This window comes from Anabrus simplex, chromosome 7 (genome assembly GCF_040414725.1).
Source record: "Anabrus simplex isolate iqAnaSimp1 chromosome 7, ASM4041472v1, whole genome shotgun sequence".
Lineage (NCBI taxonomy): Eukaryota > Metazoa > Arthropoda > Insecta > Orthoptera > Tettigoniidae > Anabrus > Anabrus simplex.
The window spans coordinates 242,392,590-242,410,949 of record NC_090271.1 but is presented as its reverse complement, the minus strand read 5'-3'; the positions used below and the strand labels follow the sequence as shown (position 1 = coordinate 242,410,949).

The following is an 18,360-nucleotide window of genomic DNA, read 5'->3' as shown; positions in this document are numbered from 1 at the left end:
GCAGATCAATGATAGACCCTATATTTACCATGAGATCACAGATAGAAAAACAGTGGGAATATGGAAAAGATCTATTGATCATATTCCTTAATCTAGAGAAGGAATACAATAGTGTTAATTGAGAAAAGGCATGGGAAAGCCTGGAAAGAAAAGGATGTGTAAGGCAATCAAGGGAGCTAGTTAAAGCAGTGTATAACAATTGTTCCAGTTGTGTCCAGATTCCAGTGGGGAGAACAGATTGGTTTAGAAACCAATCTGGTCTAAGACTGGGAAGTGTATTGCCTCCACTTATGTTTATAATGGTTATGGATGAAATTCTAAAGGAAATAAGGGCAAGATATGGAGCAGATATGAAAATGATGTTTGCAGATGACATAGTGATCTGGGGAGTCAACAATACTGAAGTGCAAATCCAACTAGAGGCTTTAAATGACAATATTGAGAAATATGGTATGAAAATCAGTATGGAAAAGAGCAAAACAGTGGTGATGACAAGAGGGGAAATAAAAGGAATATGAATAGTTAGTAGCAGGGGACAAAACCGTAAGGTTGTTGAATATTTAAAATATTTGGGAAGTGAAATAATGCAATATGCAAGGTTGGATAAGGAGTTCAGCAGAAGGGTACAAGTGGGAAATATGTTCTACCAGAATGTAAGGAACCTGATGTGGAACAGAGAAGTTCCTCTGAAATGTAAAGAGATAATGTACAACTGTACTATACCCCTATATTAACGTATGCATGAGAGACTTGGACTTCGACAGCATGAAATAAGAGTAAAATTCAGGCCAGTGAGATGAAGATCCTAAGGAGTATGGTAGGGAAGACAAGGAGAGACAGGGTAAGAAATGTTGAGATCAGAAAACAGATAGGGGTAGAAAAACTGAGTGATATGATGGAGAAGAATAAACTGAGATGGTTTGGACATCTTATGAGGCTGGAGGAGGGAAGGATACCGAAACAAGTATTTGAGGCTAAGATAGAAGGAAAGAGGGCAAGAGGGAGGCCCAGGACAAGACAAATTGACTCTGTCAAGAACAGTATGAGAAAAAGAAGATTAGACTAGAATTCAATTACTGAAGAGGAGTGGTGGAAGGAGAAGCAACAGTGGAGAAGTGCCATCAGCTCCCTGACCTAGCAGGAGCTTGACAGGGGGAAATGAAAATGATAATGATGATGTGTGGAATCCATATTGACCCAATCAATTCAACTTGAAAGTTAACCCACCTTTATTTTCCAGTAAAATCAATATAAAAATCAGAAATTCAGCATTTTTTATAGTAGGGAAACTTAAAATTAAATCATGATCTCATCAATCAAGTGTGCTTGAAACTCTTGAATTAAACAACTCAAAATCATTTCATTTATAAAAAGGAAATGGTCTCTATCTATACAAATTATACATAACCTTCTTACCTTTTGCAAAATACTTCACCACATAATGCACCTTCATCTCCATGATTCATTCATTTAACCATTTATTAAGATGTGAAAGAAGGTAGATCTCGCTCAGTCACTGTACAGGACAAGGTAGGTAGGCAAGTGGCAGGAGAAGGAAGAATAGAAATTGTAGAAGACCAGGGAGCTAATGTTTTAAGGGGAACAATCATGAAGGCTAAGGGTTTTCCTCAGGGAGTGGACCCAGGAATGGTATCGGTGAGGAATCGATATGAGTTACTGCAGGTAGATCAGCAGAGGGATGATGGAGATCAGGCAAGTGTTACAGAAGAGGTGCGAGGAAAGAGGGAAAAGGGAATGTTAGGTAAGGGAAATATAGAGTAGAGGATGAAAAAGGCACGCAGCTATGAGCGTCCATCCAGGAGATAAGAAGATGTACAATATTATACGGAAGGATCCACCTTTCAATACTCCGTAGTAAGTTGAACTAAAAAGTAGTTACAACCTGTTTATTGGGACCGGTTTCAACACATTTCAAGTGTCATCATCAGCCAATTAGCGAAGATCTTAAAACAACTAATATATTGAACACAGGTAAAAAATTAACATTGTATCATATCGTAGCAATTCAGTGAATGTTCAAAACACAATAATCCAGGAGATAGCGGGTTCGAACCCCACTGTGTGCAGCCCTGAGAACGGTTTTCCATGGTTTCCCATTTTCACACCAGGCAAATGCTGGGGCTGTACCTTAATTAAGGACATGGCCATTTCCTTCCCAGTTCCAACCCTTTCCTATCCCATCGTCGCCGTAAGACCTATCTGTGTCGGTGCGACATAAAGCAAATAGCAAAAAAATAAAGAGAAGATAGGAAGAGGGAGGTGGAGGTGGATCAGGATAGTGATAGGGAGGAAAGGGAGGAGGAACTATGATCTGCAGCTGTCAGGGAAGTTAAGGGAGACCTGGAGAGGAGGGGATATAATGAGGAGGGTGAAGCTGAGGCTCTGGTCATGGGTGACTCAATTGCTAGGCATGTGGGAAAGGTGTATGGAGGAAAGGGAACCAGGGTAGAGTGTTACCTAGGAATTAAGGCATTGAAGAAAATAGAAGGGAAGGAGGAGGGTAAGGAGAAGGTGGCAGTTTCCCATGTAGGTACCGACAATCTAAGGAAAGCAGGAATCGGTACTAACATAGTTGGGGTTGTCTGGTTCCTGGTTACAGCAGCATAGAAGTAGTCTAAGGGAGCATATATTGTTGACAGTGGGATACTGTGTAGGAGGGATACTAACTGGAGGGATGTGGGAAATTGGGAATAAAATTTGTAGATCCTAATGGGTGGGAATGATATAGGGATCTCCATTCAGATGGCCTTCACTTGAACTGCAATGTTACATAAAAGTTAGGGGGTTTGTTGAGAAGAGTTACAGGGTGGTACATTCAGGGAAACAGGGTAGACTAGGGAGCAGTGATTGTAGTATAGGGAGTAGGAAGTCAAGTAAGGATGATATAAAATTAGAGGATGGTTACCAAGATGTACTTCTCCTTTAAACAATAACCGTAACCACCACTGACATGAAATTGTTAATGTTATATTATAGAAGTATTGCAAAGACATTAATAGAATTAAGTAATTTAATAGATATATATTTAACAGATATTGTAATAGAAATTTAACCATGGCTGAAAAGTGATATAATGGATGTGGAAATCTTCTCGTGGAACTGGAGTGTTTATCAAAGAGACACTGGTAGGTCTACAATAGATCTCAATTTGGCAATAAGGATACTGTTTGAAAAGTACTGGGAGAGAAATAAAACGATTATAGCCACTGTGGACATCGAAAAGGCTTATATTATGACCATATACCATGCAGCCATATATTAGAATGTGTAAGATTTAAGAATGTGCCAGAAGACGTTATATCTTGAAAAACAACTATACTGGGAAACCAGGAGCTGTGTGGGCAAATTCAGGGAGGGAGTTTGAAACAAGGAGTGTAGTCCATTAACAAAGCCCACTTCTCTTCATTATTATAATGGATAAGGTAACTGAAGCAATGAAAATGAAGGGCCAAACATCAAATGCCTTAGTGTTTGCCACTGATGTTACATTGTTAATGTTAATGATCAGGATCACATGTACATGCCACTGCTACCTGCCAGCCTATCTGAATTGAGATGTGGAGTCCCAGCTACTGTCAAGTCTGTTCCACCAACATGCTGACTAGAGTGAGGGCGACATTCCTTTGGATATGTGTCGTATGAGTAAAGGTTCACACATTAAGCACTTGTAGTGTGTGTTGGAGAAACACGTACAGTTACTCCTTCAGCCTATACATAGTTTGATATTGCATACCATAAGGAAATGAAATGGCGTATGGCTTTTAGTGCCGGGAGTGTCCGAGGACAAGTTCGGCTTGCCAGGTGCAGGTCTTTTGATTTGACACCCGTAGGCAACCTGCACGTCATGATGAGGATGAAATGTTGATGACGACATATACACCCAGTCTTCGTGCCAGCAAAATTAACTAGTGATGGTTAAAATTCCCGACCCTGCCGGGAATCGAACCCGGGACCCCTGTGACCAAAGGCCAGCATGCTAACCATTTAGCCATGAAGCCAGACTACCATAAATTAAACACCCTTAAAACCTTGATATTCTTTGTGTATACCTTCTAGAAGAATTTTTATGTTACATAGGTGGTTAGCACAGGATAGGGTGGGATAGAGAGCTGCTTTAAACCAGTCTGTGGACTGATGACCCAAGAAAACTACAGATTTTTCCTTTTGTTATAATTGAAATAATAGGAATCGAAACCACAAAGACCCCCTGCGGGTGGGAGACGCACATGTAGAATACACCCGTGGTATCCCTTGCCTGTCGTAAGAGGCGACTAAAAGGGGCCCATGGGGCTCTCAACTTGGGAGTGTGGATTGGCGACCACGGGGCCCTTAGCTGAATCTTGGCATTGCTTCCACTTACTTGTGCTGGGCTCCTCACTTTCGTCTATCCTATCCGACCTCCCTTGGTCAACTCCTGTTCTTTTCCAACCTCAACGGTATTAGAGCATTCGAGACCTAGGGAGTCTTTCATTTTCACGCTCTTCGTAGCCCTTGCCTTTCTTCGTCAGTTACTTCATTTTTCGAAGTGACGGATCCCTTCTTTCTTTTTTCTCTCTCTTTACCCCCTGTGGGTGGGGGATGCAGACGAATAATGCACCCACGGTATTCCCTGCCTGTCGTGAGAGGCGATTAAAAGGGGCGACCAAGGGATGATTGAATTAGAACCATGAAACTACTTTTGATTCGTACCATCATGCGGGGAACACCATGGGTTGCCTGTACTTGCGAGTAGTACCACTATATTAGGTACGAAACAGGTTTGTGATTAGTAGCAGCAAAGAGTGGGTTCTCCTGTGGGTTTCCAGTACCCGTGCGTCGTACCCATGTGAGCAACACCGCGGGTCTGGGCGTTGCCTGTGAATTATACCACTATATGAGCGACACCGGGGGTCTGCGTTGCCTGTGATTAGTACCCATAATGTGAGGAATACCACGGAAATACCGGTACCCGTGACTAGTACACCTAGGTGAGGAACTTCATCGGTTTGCGTTGGCTATGAGTGACGCCATTGTGTGAGCAACACCATAGGTCTGAGTTACCTGTACGAAGTACAATACTTGTGAGTAGTACCATCTTGTGTGGAACACCGTGAGCCTTCGCTACTTTTGATTAGTACCCCAACATGACACATACCATGGTTCTACTTTACTTGTGACATGTACCACTCTGAGGGGCCTTAGAACTGGATTTTGGACCCCTTTAGACATCAAGCATCCTCGATTCAGGATTGTACTTTATAAGTGGTCCCTTGGTCAGTAATACTATTATTTATGACCTTTTTGAGTTGGATCCACTGTTTTTTTGTTTGTTTTTGGGGTTCATGGCCATCCATTCATTCTTCATGACATTTTTTAAAATTTTGGTCAGTGGATGATTTTGAACTTTTTGTTGTCATTTCATTTCGTACCATTAGGGGCCGATGACCTCGATGTTAGGCCCCTTCAAACAACAAGCATCATCATCATCATCATTAAAACCAGAAAGGAATTTGTTAAAACCTTTGCTTGGAGTATGCTAACTTACGGTTGTGAGACCTGGACTTTGGGAAAACAAGCACAATCAGTACTAGAAGTTTCGTAAATGTGGTTTTGGAGAAGACTGACAGGGACGAGTTGGACAGAAAAAAAGACTAATATCCATATCTTGAATGACTTCAATGAGAAACGGACGTTAATTTATTCAGTAGAACAGAGGAAAGCTAAATTTCTTGGACACGTCCTACAACATGACACCTTTCTGCAGAATGTCTATGAAGGAAAGGTCCTAGAGAAGAAGTCGAGAGGAAGACCATGTCTCTGTACCTTAGGAACATAATCACTCAGCTGGGTTTTGCTTCCTATGTCATGATGAAAAGGACTGCTGAAGACTGTGGGATGTGGCTGCAGCGACAAGGCTTAGCCTTTAGATAATAGATGGGTTGATGGATAATTAGAGAATACACTTTTAGTCATTCAGTATAATTTTAAATGTTAATTTGTGTAGGAAAATCTCAGCTTTTCAGTTAGGTGGTAAACATTAATATTATTATAATAATATTAAATACCTCTATAACAATACTGGTAAGGGAGATCATTGTCTGATATTTAAGTTATGACCTCCAATTTGTTTCTTTAAATCTGATCAGCTCCAACTCCCTTTGTACTGCTGATTAGTATCTTTATTTTAATCATCCACTGCTATTTATTGTCAGTATGTTTCATTACCTATGGGATATCATTAACAGTCATACATACAGTGTGTATCACAAAATATCTCTAAGTTTGTCATTTTAGACTCGGTAAAAATTACCATATCGTGTCTAGTGTCTTGAGCACTTGAGAAATAAACTTGTCCTCTCTTAATGTCTGCCTAATAAATTAGTTTCTCTTCATTACAGGATGTGAAAACTGGAAGTGCTGTTGAAGCAATGCCTGATCATTCAGAGAAGGATACATAGTAAGTGTGAAGGTTTTGTTTACCAGTAATAATAATAATAATAATAATAATTGTATGGCTTCAGCTACCATGTGCAGGCATTTGAGCTTTATGACATGCACACATCTGTAGGGATCCTTTTTTGGAAGCCAAGACCTTGAAAACTGTGTAAATTTCAAAACACTTTTATTTGAAAACCTGCATATATGTGTAAACCATCTCTTTACTGTTAGTTTGGAGGATAAAAGAACCAGGCGAGTAGGCCATGCAGTTAGGGACGCACAGCTGTGAGCTTGCATCCGGAAGATAGTGGGTTCGAACCCTACTGTCAGCAGCCCCAAAGATGGTTTTTCGTGGTTTCTCATTTTTACGCCAGGCAAATATTGGGCCTGTACCTTAATTAAGGCCCCAGCTGCTTTCTTCTCACTCCTAGACTTTTCCTATTCCATCATCTCCATAAGACCTATCTGTGTCGGTGCAACATAAAGCAAAATGTAGAAGATAAAGGATGGTAACTTAATTGCTCAGTAAACCTAGGAGATCCATACCATGTGGATATTTGGCTGATCCTAAGAAAGAAACTGCAAAATATCCATTTTGATGAGAATTCTGTAATATAATCCCAGTTCAACAGAACCGCAAATGTAAAAGTAACAAGTGCTTCTTCTTCTTCTTCTTCTTCTTCTTCTTCCTCTCCTGCTTCTGCTTCTTCCTAGCATTATTCTCATACTATGAAGGGGGTCTACTTTGGCACATCTGTCTCCATTTGGCCCAGTCCAAGGCATCCCCATGGCTAGGGACCTGCGTTTTTCGCATTTGGAATAACACCGACTTTTTAAATATAATCCCTAAAATGCTTGGGAAACAGTTAGCTCTACGTAATGTTGTTAACAATTTGCAAATTAGACAGATTTATTTTGCAAAATAAAGTGAAATTAGGTAATAATGCGAATATGTCAACTTTATCTATTTTATATGCATAATAATGCGGATTTATGGTGTTTGCCTTCTTATAAGGGTTTTTACACCGCCAGAATAGACCATCGTGTCCACCATACTCTTACAAGGCCAACTTGTACTCCCACTCAATCAACTCAACTCAACTCGTGCGCATGCGTCATTCTGCTTAAGAAGCAGATCATTAACAGTCTTGTTGTTTTCTCTCTCTGTGTTCAGTTATGGCTAGTATTATGCCCAAGGTGAGCGTTAGTGCAAAGGAAAGGGTTCTTTGATTTAAAAATAATGGATTATATGCATTCAATTTAAAAACCATAATTTGTCAATACTGTAACTGTACGTTATCTTGGGATAGAAAAGATACGTGTACCAAGCCATGTACAAAGAAAAAAACACCAATGAGTGAAGAGATCATCTACAGCCAGTACATCCTCTTGTCATGAGAGGCAACAGAGTATTGTACAGTCTAATTTTGCTGCGAACAAAAGTGTTATTGCAAGGGATAATTTTGCCAAGCGGACTACGGAGTCTTTTCTTAAAGCGGATATACCACTAGAGAAACTGGAGCACCCTGCTATTAAAGAATGGATGAATGAATTCATTGAAGGTATGTTGAATAGATTACTGCCAAAATTATATTATTATTATTATTATAACATTAATTTCCATAGTATTGTTTTAACAGGTACTGGAAATGTGCCGTAAGTTAGATTGTTAAGAGAGAAGTATGTTCCATTGCTGCGAGATAAAACAGATCAACAAGTGAAAGAAGCAGTCTTTTGCCAGAAGGTTATGTACTTTGTGACGAAACGACAGATCGGTTTGGTCGATGTGTATTTGTTGTGTTAATTCGCTCTCTTGAACCAAAATAGAGCAGGAGTTGTATGTTGCTGATGTACATATTCTGGAAGCAGCTGATGCAAAATCATGCAGCAGAGCAATACTTAACTCTGTACAGAAGTATTTTATTAACTACAACAATATCTTGAGACTGGTAAGCAACAGTGCAAGATAGGATCTAGGGGAATGTTTTCATTCCCCTCCCCAAAGAAGAGGGGCGGGCCACCTAGAAGGTAACACCTTCTCTCTGGCCAGGAGATTCGGCGGATTTGGAGGATTGTTGGAGTTTGTGAGAGGGGGGATGGGGCTTTGATTCGGTAAAGGAGTGGGGAGTGTGAGATACATGTCAAAGTGCTTTAGTTCCCTGAGTACCTTCCTCACAGAGGATGCAGTTCAAATTCAATGTTGGGTACACTGGCTAAATTTGGTGGAATGCATATTCATGAAAGAACTGACAAAACTTAATGCAGGGGTTGCTAAGGTTAAAGCTGTGTTTCTCAACACAAGAAAGAGAAAACACCTGTATGTTCAATTTATCAAAGAAAAGTATCCATCTGAGAATCCTAAACTGTTTCCAGTACCAGTGCTGACAGGACGGAATACTTGGTTTGAGGCCATTTTCTACATAGAGAAGCATCTTTGTGATATAATTGAGTTCATGCATTTAGAAGATTTGGCCTCTATCACCAATGCTGATATCGACTTCATGAAATCACTGACGAATGATGAAGTAAGTATAATTTCAGCAGAGGCAACATTCATCAAGGAACTTGCCGATGATTTTATGGAATACATCACTGAACTAGAAGGATCTTCATATCCAACTAGCCCTACACTTTACGGAGAACTCAGAAAAATGTTGCAAAATTTTAAATTATCAAACAAGGGAATTTTTATAGTGAAACACAAGAGAAGCTAAATTGCATCAGAAGTGCAGATGTTCAAGGACATGTTATATCAGCCATAAAAAATACTGCACAAGTAGCCTTTACAAAATTGCAGTTGCTGATGTTTGAAGACCCTGCTAGTAAGTTGTATTCAGTACTTGAGGCATTTAGTCCAGTATTCACCATTAACAGTAATGTCGATTCAGCACTAGTGGAAAAAGTTAAATCTATTCCATTCTTTAAAAATGAGAATGATTCATTGATCAAAAAAGGGTACTGTGAACTTTAAGAGTAAACCAATCAAATTATGTTGTGAGATAGAAAAATAAATATTGTGGAAGTTCTGATTAGTTTGCTTGACGTCATCCTGAATTTAGTGGCACAGCTCTCCAGTCATTGTGGTATCCATATGCTAATGTTGACTGTGAACGTTTCTTTTCTTGTTATGCAGGCATTTTGAGTGACTTGCATTGCAACATGAAAGAAGAAAATGTAAACATTATGGCAATGTTGTCCTTTGACATAACGTAACATAATGTACTTTTCCTTTATGGTATTATGCCCATTTCAGTGGACTTAACGGTCAGTAATTGTGGTATAAGTGTGTTAATGTTGACTGTGAAATGTTCTGTTCTTGGTACTTATGGGTTTTGAGCAACTTGTGTTGCAACAGAAAAGTGACAATGTTCTACTTTGACAGAAAAAGGAATATTATGTAATTTTTTCACATTATGCCTTCTTCAGTGATAATCGAATGATAAAAATGTGTCTGTTTAAAAAAATAAAACATATTTTTCTTCAATAATTTATTTACAAGAAAGAGTATGTTTAAAATCCAAAATATGATACTAAAACTGTTAAAAATATAGCCAAAATTCTATAAAAATAACCTAAAATTCTTCAGTAATAATCCTGATATCCACCAAAGAATGAAACAAAAAATGTAGGTCCCTACCCACATACTCTATTTCCTCCCCGATACGATCCATCCACCTCTTCTTGTGCTTACCACGCGGTCTCTGTCGACCAGGGTCAAGGTGCATGGCTGTCCTTGCTACTAAATGGTCATTGCTGCGTTCTTCGTGTCCATTCCATTCCAAGTCACAAGAGAATTGTTGCAAAATCTTGTGTTTCAAAATGAAAACAAATATGCAATGTCTAAAATAGTGAAAATCGTGGGGTGTGTTGATCTTCCTTTCCACTCGAGAATACTCTGGAATATTGTTGACAGGGGAGACACCATGGCAAGATTATACAGTTGTGACAGTGCCTTTGTCCATCCATTAGACAATTACTCCCTCATCTGCGCTCCTCTTCTGCATCTTGTAAGTGTCTCTAGTTGTCCTCTAATTTGTTTCGTAGAACTGAGGGGACAATCTTAGCATCCTGTTCTTTCGGGTGGTTCCTGTTGCCTCATAAACACAGGTTTTCAAATGAGTTATGAGCGAAAAACTCAAATAGTTTGTCAAAATAAAAGCGAAATGGTAAAGACTTAAGTTTTGCGAAGAAATCATTCAGCATTACCAATAATGGAACTGCTGCTTTCCCCTAGTCTGCTTTGTATCGCAACTGTTTCCCTGGGTACCCTAGTTATCGTCAAAGGTCACAAGGTAGCCATCAGGCTTGTTCAGAAATCACACTTCATATCTAGACCTTATCGGTTTTTCCCTTATGAACTGATAGCATACTAGGTAGTCATAGCTTATTTTATACTCTCATCAAGGTCGAGGTGCTGTTCAGCCTTAAAGTTCCTTACAAATTTTCCCTGTATCCTCTGAATGAGCGGGCATATCTTCCATATTTAATCCGCAGTATCCATTCTAGTTTTATTTGTACTGTGAATAAATCTCATAATCTGCACAAAACATTCTCTGAGGATAGCATTGAAGCCATTTCAATACACACATCTGTTGATTGTCCCAGAACCTTCTTTTTTTTTCTGGTACCTTAACATACCTGCTCAGGAAAAGTATCCTGATGATTATTTTGATGTCTTCAGGCAATACTTGGGGAAACAACCTGTTGAGGAAAAGAGCCTATTGTCTTGTCTCTTCAACCAAAAACAGAACTACATTATCAATAAACATTTCAAATATGTCTACAGCGGACATTGCCTTCTGCTGGGAATAGTCTGCTTATCGGAAGAAAGTACGCATTCTTTGCGAGCTCTGACTCTGAAACCCACTTTAGCTTCATGTGGCTGTTCTTCCATGCTGAAGCATCATCTGAAGACTGGGATGTTGCCAGCACATTCTGCACAGCATCACAGACACTAATTCTCTATTAACATCATGACATTGCTTCAAAGAACATATACAGCAAAGAATACATCTGTACAACAAAAATGATTTTGAACTTTAAGTTTAAGTAGGAATTTACAGTGTTTGTATTTTTTCCCCAGGCTCAAAGCTATTGTGCAGCCAAAATCCCACTTAGCATGTACTTAAGAATACAGGTGGCAGAATTTACATGGAACATACATTGTATTTTCATTTGATGTGTTTAATTTTCAAAATTTTTACAATTTGCAGGTTTTTCCTTAAATACTGAACAACAGTGTTTATTTTTCCTCAAAATTCGTTTTCTTTGATTATGAGCGTTTAGATATGTTGACTGTGGTCCGACTCGTTGGCTGAATGGTCAGCATACTGGCGTTCGGTTCAGAGGGTCCTGAGTTAGATTCCTGGCTGGGTCGGGGATTTGAATCGCATCTGAATATTTCTTCTTGCCCGGGACTGAGGGATTTGTGTTTATCCCAACACTTTCCCCTTCATCTTCAGACAACAAATTACCCTACCAACTATCACAGAAACACGCAATAGTAATTACATCCCTCCATATAGGGTTGGCGTCAGGAAAGGCATCCAGCCGTAAAACATGGCGAAATCGATATCTGCGACACAGTTCGCACCCACGGCCCCAAAGATGTGGGAAAAGCAAAAGAACAAGAAAATATCTTGACTATGATTTCAGAAAATACTGCATCCACAGATCAGGATTTCATCCCATTCTGTTTTCTACTTCCTTTGCTGGATATTTACATAATAGTTTGTATTATTTTTTTTCTTACAGTATTGTACCTGGAGACAGCTTCCCTGTTATTGATGAACCATGTTCTGTCCAAAATCCTGAGGAAGATCCAGATACCAAAGTTAGGAAGCACCAGTGTGAGGTCTGCTTCAAGAAGTTTATTCGAAAGGCTCATCTCACAAACCATCTGTTGACACACACTGGGGTGAAAGAGTTTCAGTGTCACATCTGTTCAAGAGAGTTTGCCCTAAGAGGAAACCTTAAGCAGCACATGCTAGTTCACACAGGAGAAAAGCCGTTCAAATGCCCTATTTGTGGGCTTGAGTTCTCAAAGAAACATTATGTTGACAACCACCTGAGATCTCATACTGGGGAACGTAGACATGAATGTTCAGTATGTCACATGATGTTTGGGAGTAAAGGTAACTTAAGCAGACACTATTTGGTGCATACGGGTGAGAAGATGTTTAATTGTCCCACTTGTCCTAAAGTTTTCAGTCAGAGAGCCAATCTTAAGCAACATCTTATGTCCCATTCTGGAATAAAGAATTATGTCTGTACTATATGCCTTAAAGAGTTTGGGAAGAAGTATCACTTGACAACACATTTGCTTATACATTCAGGGCAGAAAAATTATAAATGTAGTGTGTGCTCCAAAGAATTTACGCAGGGAGGACACCTTAAGCAACATATATTGTCACATGAGAAAGAGCGACGATATCAGTGTCCGACTTGCCTGAAAAAATTTGTTTTCAATAGTAATTTGAAACAACACATGCGACTCCATTTGCGGGACCAGAATACTAATAGCTAACACGTTTACCAAGTTCTTTTAACATTCCTTTATGTTATATAATGTTTTGAGAAAGTGAGGTGGTTATAAAAGAAATTGATATTAGTAATGCTTGCAAATTTATGTTCATTAAAGTCTGACAAACCCCTGAGTTTCACTTTTTTACATTCACCTTACTGATCATCTGGTTGAAGTAAGAAAAGCCCCAACTCTAACAGCCACATATCTGTTTGCTGTTCTTTTGATCTTCAGATAGGACCAACGTGATGGAGATCAGTAAGATGAGGTGTAAGAAAGAGAACATAGCTATGCATGTACATAGAACAATAATTCCCATTCTCGCTGATGGCTTGTCTCCTAGTTTCGCGAAACATGTCTCTCTTCTCTCGCAAGTAGAAACTATTAAGTTTCATACTTTGTGGTTCAGTGGTGCAAGTCTTTCGAGTGACGCCGTATAGGTGACCTGCACATCTTTGAGGATGGAACCTTACTATGATGAATTCTAATGCTGAAGACATCACACACACTCCCAGTCCCTGAGCCATCAGAATTAACAAATGAAGGCTAAAATCCCTGACCCAGCAGGGAATCGAACCAGGAACCCTCTGGTCCAAAGTCCAGCATGCTGACCATTTAGCCATGGAGCTGGACACATAGTAAATTGATATGGAATATAACTTGGCTCTTAGCACGTCTTGGATACAAATGGAAAGAATGAGAGGATAAACTATTTCTCACAAATGTAAATTCTTGAATGTAACAAGTCATCTGCAGTGTCACAGCTAAGAGGTTGGAGGAGCCGGCATGACCTATTTTCCCTGCTGCCTTTATTTTCTGTAGCATAGTAGTTATCCTAGGCCAATCATACATAATTTCTGTCCAGCATTCAGTTATGGACCTTAAGACGTTGGCTGCCATCTGACATGCACATGCGTTATGTCATTCTGTTCTACATGCCATTGACGCACACGTGTGTGTCATTGAATATGATCTCGTTTTACTTGTCCTTAATTGTCGACACATCGATTAGCTTTGGTCTTCTGCGACAGCACTCAGACTGAGGTTTGAGCAGTGTTTTTTTCCCCCAAATTGACTTTAATTCACACAGACAGAGATAGGTCTTATGGCAATGATTGGATGGGAAGGGGCTGGGACTGGAAAGGAAGAATCCATAGCCTTAGTTAAGATACAGCCCCACCATTTATCTGGTGTGAAAACAGTAAGCCACCAAAAAAAATCTTCAGGACTAACAACAGAGGAACTCAAACGCACAATCTCCTAAGTTCAAGATGACAGCTACCAGCTGACATTTCTTTCACTTGTGGCATTGGAGGCTTTGTTTGACTATTGTATTTTGATAGATGTGCTGAATTAGGTGGTGGTGGTGATTATTGTTTTAAAGAGGAAGTACAATAATAATAATAATAATAACGTTACTTGCTTTCACGTCCCACTAACTATTTTTATGGTTTTCGGAGATGCCAAGGTGCTGGAATTTAGTCTCACAGGAGTTCTTTTACATGCCAGTAAATCTACTGACACGAGGCTGTCGTATTTGAGCACCTTCAAATACCACCAAACTGAGCCAGGATCAAACCTGCCAAGTTGGGTTCAGATGGCCAGCACCTAAACTGTCTGAACCACTCAGCCCAGCTAAACAGGAAGTACAGCTGGGCAACCATCCTCTACTAACACTACCATAGGCCTATTTCCTCGCATATAACTTGCCACTGTGTATATCTTGCACCCTATTTTTAGCATTTGAAATTGCAGGAAAAAATCGCCAATCATAACTTGCTTTATTTTCTGACGTCATAGACATACAGCACATGCACGAAATAAAGTTTGGGTATTCCGTGGCCGTACCTATATTAAATATCGGGATAGTACCAATTGCAGTTATGGTTCTTTGTAAGTGACAGTACAAGAAGAAACTGCATTTCTTTCTACCTGCAGAACGGTTGAAGCTAGCTGTTGTAACAAAAATATCTAACTCACAAACTCCCGCCCCAAGGCCACATTCCTGGCCAGTCAGTCACACTTAGCCATCTCTCTCACTCTTGTCTTCGTCAATATGCTTGTTGCTACCTGTCCGGCAGAGCTGATCACGTGAACTGGGATTGTTTCCCTGTCCAGGCAGTCAAGTGATCACAGTATTAGTTTTTGTCCATCTGTTGTATTGTCGACAAGTACCACTATTCTGTCTTCACATTTCATTGTTTCTCAGTTAAGTTTTCCTGTGTACGTCTATCTTTAAGTAATGGAGAAATGTAGGAATTAGGCCTATACAGCTGGGTTTAAACTCCAAGTGATAAAATATACTGAAGAAGATAGTAACATAGCTGCCGGTCGAGAACTCAGTGCGACTGAGTTTAATATTCGCTACTGGTGTAAACAGAAAGCTGCGCTAGAAACAAACAACCGAACACGTAAGGCATTCAGACGGTCAAAAACTAATAAGTTTTCTGAGCTGGAAAATGAGTTGCTTCATTAAGTTACAGAGTTGCAAAATGATGGCTTTAGTATCTCGCACGAGATGCTACATTTCAAAGCGCCCGAACTAGCGATTAAGGGAAGAATCAGCTGTTTGGATCTGAAAGTGGGCCAATGTTATATCTGTAGATTCATGACATGAAAGGGATTGAGTCTGCAAAGGCAAGCATATCTCTGCTAGAGAATGCCAAACAATTTCAACGACAGAATCATAGATTTTCATAGTCGTGATAGCAATTTAGAAGAAAAAATTACCTCTCATCTCAAATTGACAATGCAGATCAAACCCCGATAAATTTTGACATGCCATGCAACACCACCATCAACAAGAAGAGAGAATCTAGTGTGCTTGTACGTATAACTGGGTGTGATAAACAGCATTGCACTGTCATGCTAGCAATAGTCCCAGATGGATGAAAATTGCCAATGTATGTTATTTTCAAAAGAAAAACAGTGCCTAAAGCGAAGTTTCCCAAAGACATTCATGTACGGGTTCAAGGAAAATTATGGATGGATACAGGTCTTGTCCAGGACTGGGTCCGTATAGTGTGGGGAGCACGGCCATGGGCACTGCTTCAACGCCCAGCATGGAAAAGTTTCCGCGGACACTTGGTGGAAGACACGAAGAAACATCTTCATGAAATGAAAACTGATCTCGTAATTCCTGGTGGACTCACACATTGTCTACAGTCCTTAGATGTTTCCGTCAACAAGCCCTTCTAGGACAACATACATAAATTGTATGCTGAGTGGATGGCAGGAGGGGAGCATGAGCTGACGCCAGCAGGCAAAATAAAGAGGCAGTTAGTTGAACTTGTATGTGATTGGGCTATGCGGTCAAGGGTTATATTGTTGATAGACGTTATTTGAAGAGTTTCTTGAAGACAGGCATCACATGTGTTGGATGGATGTCAGGATGATGCAGAATGATGCATGCGAGAATAGCTCAGAGACTGAATGCAGTGACAATGAATAGGGTAAGTATGCCAGTTGTCTTGTTTCAACAGCCTAATGCAAATTTTATGTTTTTTTTTTTCAGGAATACAATCTTTTGCACACAAATCTCTGCATCTATCATGCACCGAAAATGTTCACACTTATTTTTTATCAAAAGGTGCAAGTTATATGCGAGAAAATATGGTAATCAGAAGGAAATTAGAGTATGTCTGACACTCCAAAGAATGAAGGTATCAGCAGAAGAAAGAGAAGGGCCACAAAAGGCGTGAAAATGAAAGGCTCCCTAGCACTTGCAAACCTAATACCATCAGGTCAGATAAAAACAAGAGTTGCCCAATGCAAGTTGGGTAAGAAAGTTGAAAGTGAAGAGTCTGACACAAGTAAGCGGAAGCTAGGTACAATGGATGTATTCTACAGTCCCACTCACCAGGGTATGCACTCTATTAGCCCGACCTTTATACATGTGTTTTCATAAGTAAGATAGTAGCTGCAAAGATCAATAAGGAAGCACAACTTTCATATGACACACATCCTACATGTTGACCATTCGCAGCTATTAATAGCAAGAAGATTTTCCACACTTCATTCTTTTGTAATCCATATTTCTTCCTCTTCAAGTTTTGCTTTCACCTTGTCTTTGGACTCCCGTTCCATTTTCACCGTGAATGCCATGGCGACTATTAATGTGCATCAGTAAGATTGAATGTGATGTGTTTCTTCAGACTGTCTAGCAACAAGTGGTCGGAAAGGTCACACTCACTAGCAGAGTAGGACTTATCTAAATGACTACCATCTCTCGACCGACCATTAGCCGGAAATGCAGACCTTTAGTGTAATAATGGATGAAAGTGGCAATGACAGTTCTACTGGTCCTTGATATTCAAAAAAAAATTTAAATGCAAAAGGCAAATCAATGAGAAAGCAATTTAAATTCTGCCCCAAAAGGGAGAAAAGAACCAATTCCATTTATTATTGTCCTCAGTTTGCTTAGAGCCTTGCCTTTGGTTTTACCACTAGTGGTATACATGATTCAAATGACTACAGTATAATTTACTAATGCTTCAAAAAACAGTTACTGAAGGATATTCTTGTAGACAGTTATTAGTAGGGCCTGGATGTTTATGACATGTCATATTTATTTCTTTGCATTATTTCCATGAAAAATAGTAGATAAGCATGATTTTATCTATGGTAATTAAAATTATGCAATTTAACAAGACATATTTTGTCTGTTTTAATGTGTTTTCTTGTCATTTTCCTGTAATTTTTCATATTATGGTCTTATTTCCCCATGTATTTTCATGTTTTTGTCTTATTCTTATTTTTTATTCCATATTTGCATACCTGGTTTCAGTCGTCTTGAGGACGGATTTTTCATATTCCTAATTGTTGTCTGTAATTTCTTACAATTATCTTTCTTAGAAATATGTATTTATGTTAATTAGGAGTGTAAGCCTTATAGAAGAAGACATGCATATAAAGCGACAGAGAGGTGATCCTCAATTGAACTCTAATGATTTGACGTATTTCAGTATGGCCCAATAACGTCCTGTGATTCTGAGCTGTGTTTCATCCATTACAAGTCAGTGTTGCATGAAAAATCGATCGTTCCTATTTGAAAACTTTAAAATATATGTAATTTGCTATTGTAATTATTTCTGATCGCCCATGAACATGTGACATTTATTTCTTGTGCAAAGTCAAGAGTTATATTTGGATTGAGTAATTAAATAAATTCAAAATATAATAAAATTAATATTATTACTTATTTATTATTATTGAGCCAGCCCCGTGGTGTAGGGGTAGCGTGCCTGCCTCTTACCTGGAGGCCCCGGTTTCAATTCCCAGCCAGGTCAGGGATTTTTACCTGGACCTGAGGGCTGGTTCGAGGTTCGCTCAGCCTATGTGATTAGAACTGAGGAGCTATCTGATGGTGAGATAGTGGCCCCAGTCTAGAAAGCCAAGAA

The 18,360-nt window shown here is 39.5% G+C and overlaps 1 protein-coding gene across 4 annotated transcripts in view; it reads left to right on the top strand.

Moving 5' to 3' along the window:
* LOC136877529 (zinc finger protein OZF) overlaps positions 1–13,097 on the top strand; it is a 76,333-nt gene extending 63,236 nt beyond the window's left edge. For all 4 annotated transcript variants that reach the window (XM_067151646.2, XM_067151645.2, XM_068228537.1 and 1 more), the window contains exons 4-5: positions 6,399–6,457; positions 12,193–13,097. In XM_067151646.2, coding sequence (XP_067007747.2) covers positions 6,399–6,457; positions 12,193–12,964 — 831 coding nt within the window. In that variant the 3' untranslated portion in view covers positions 12,965–13,097. The remainder of the gene's footprint in view (positions 1–6,398; positions 6,458–12,192) is intronic.
* The last annotated feature ends 5,263 nt before the right edge of the window (positions 13,098–18,360 follow it).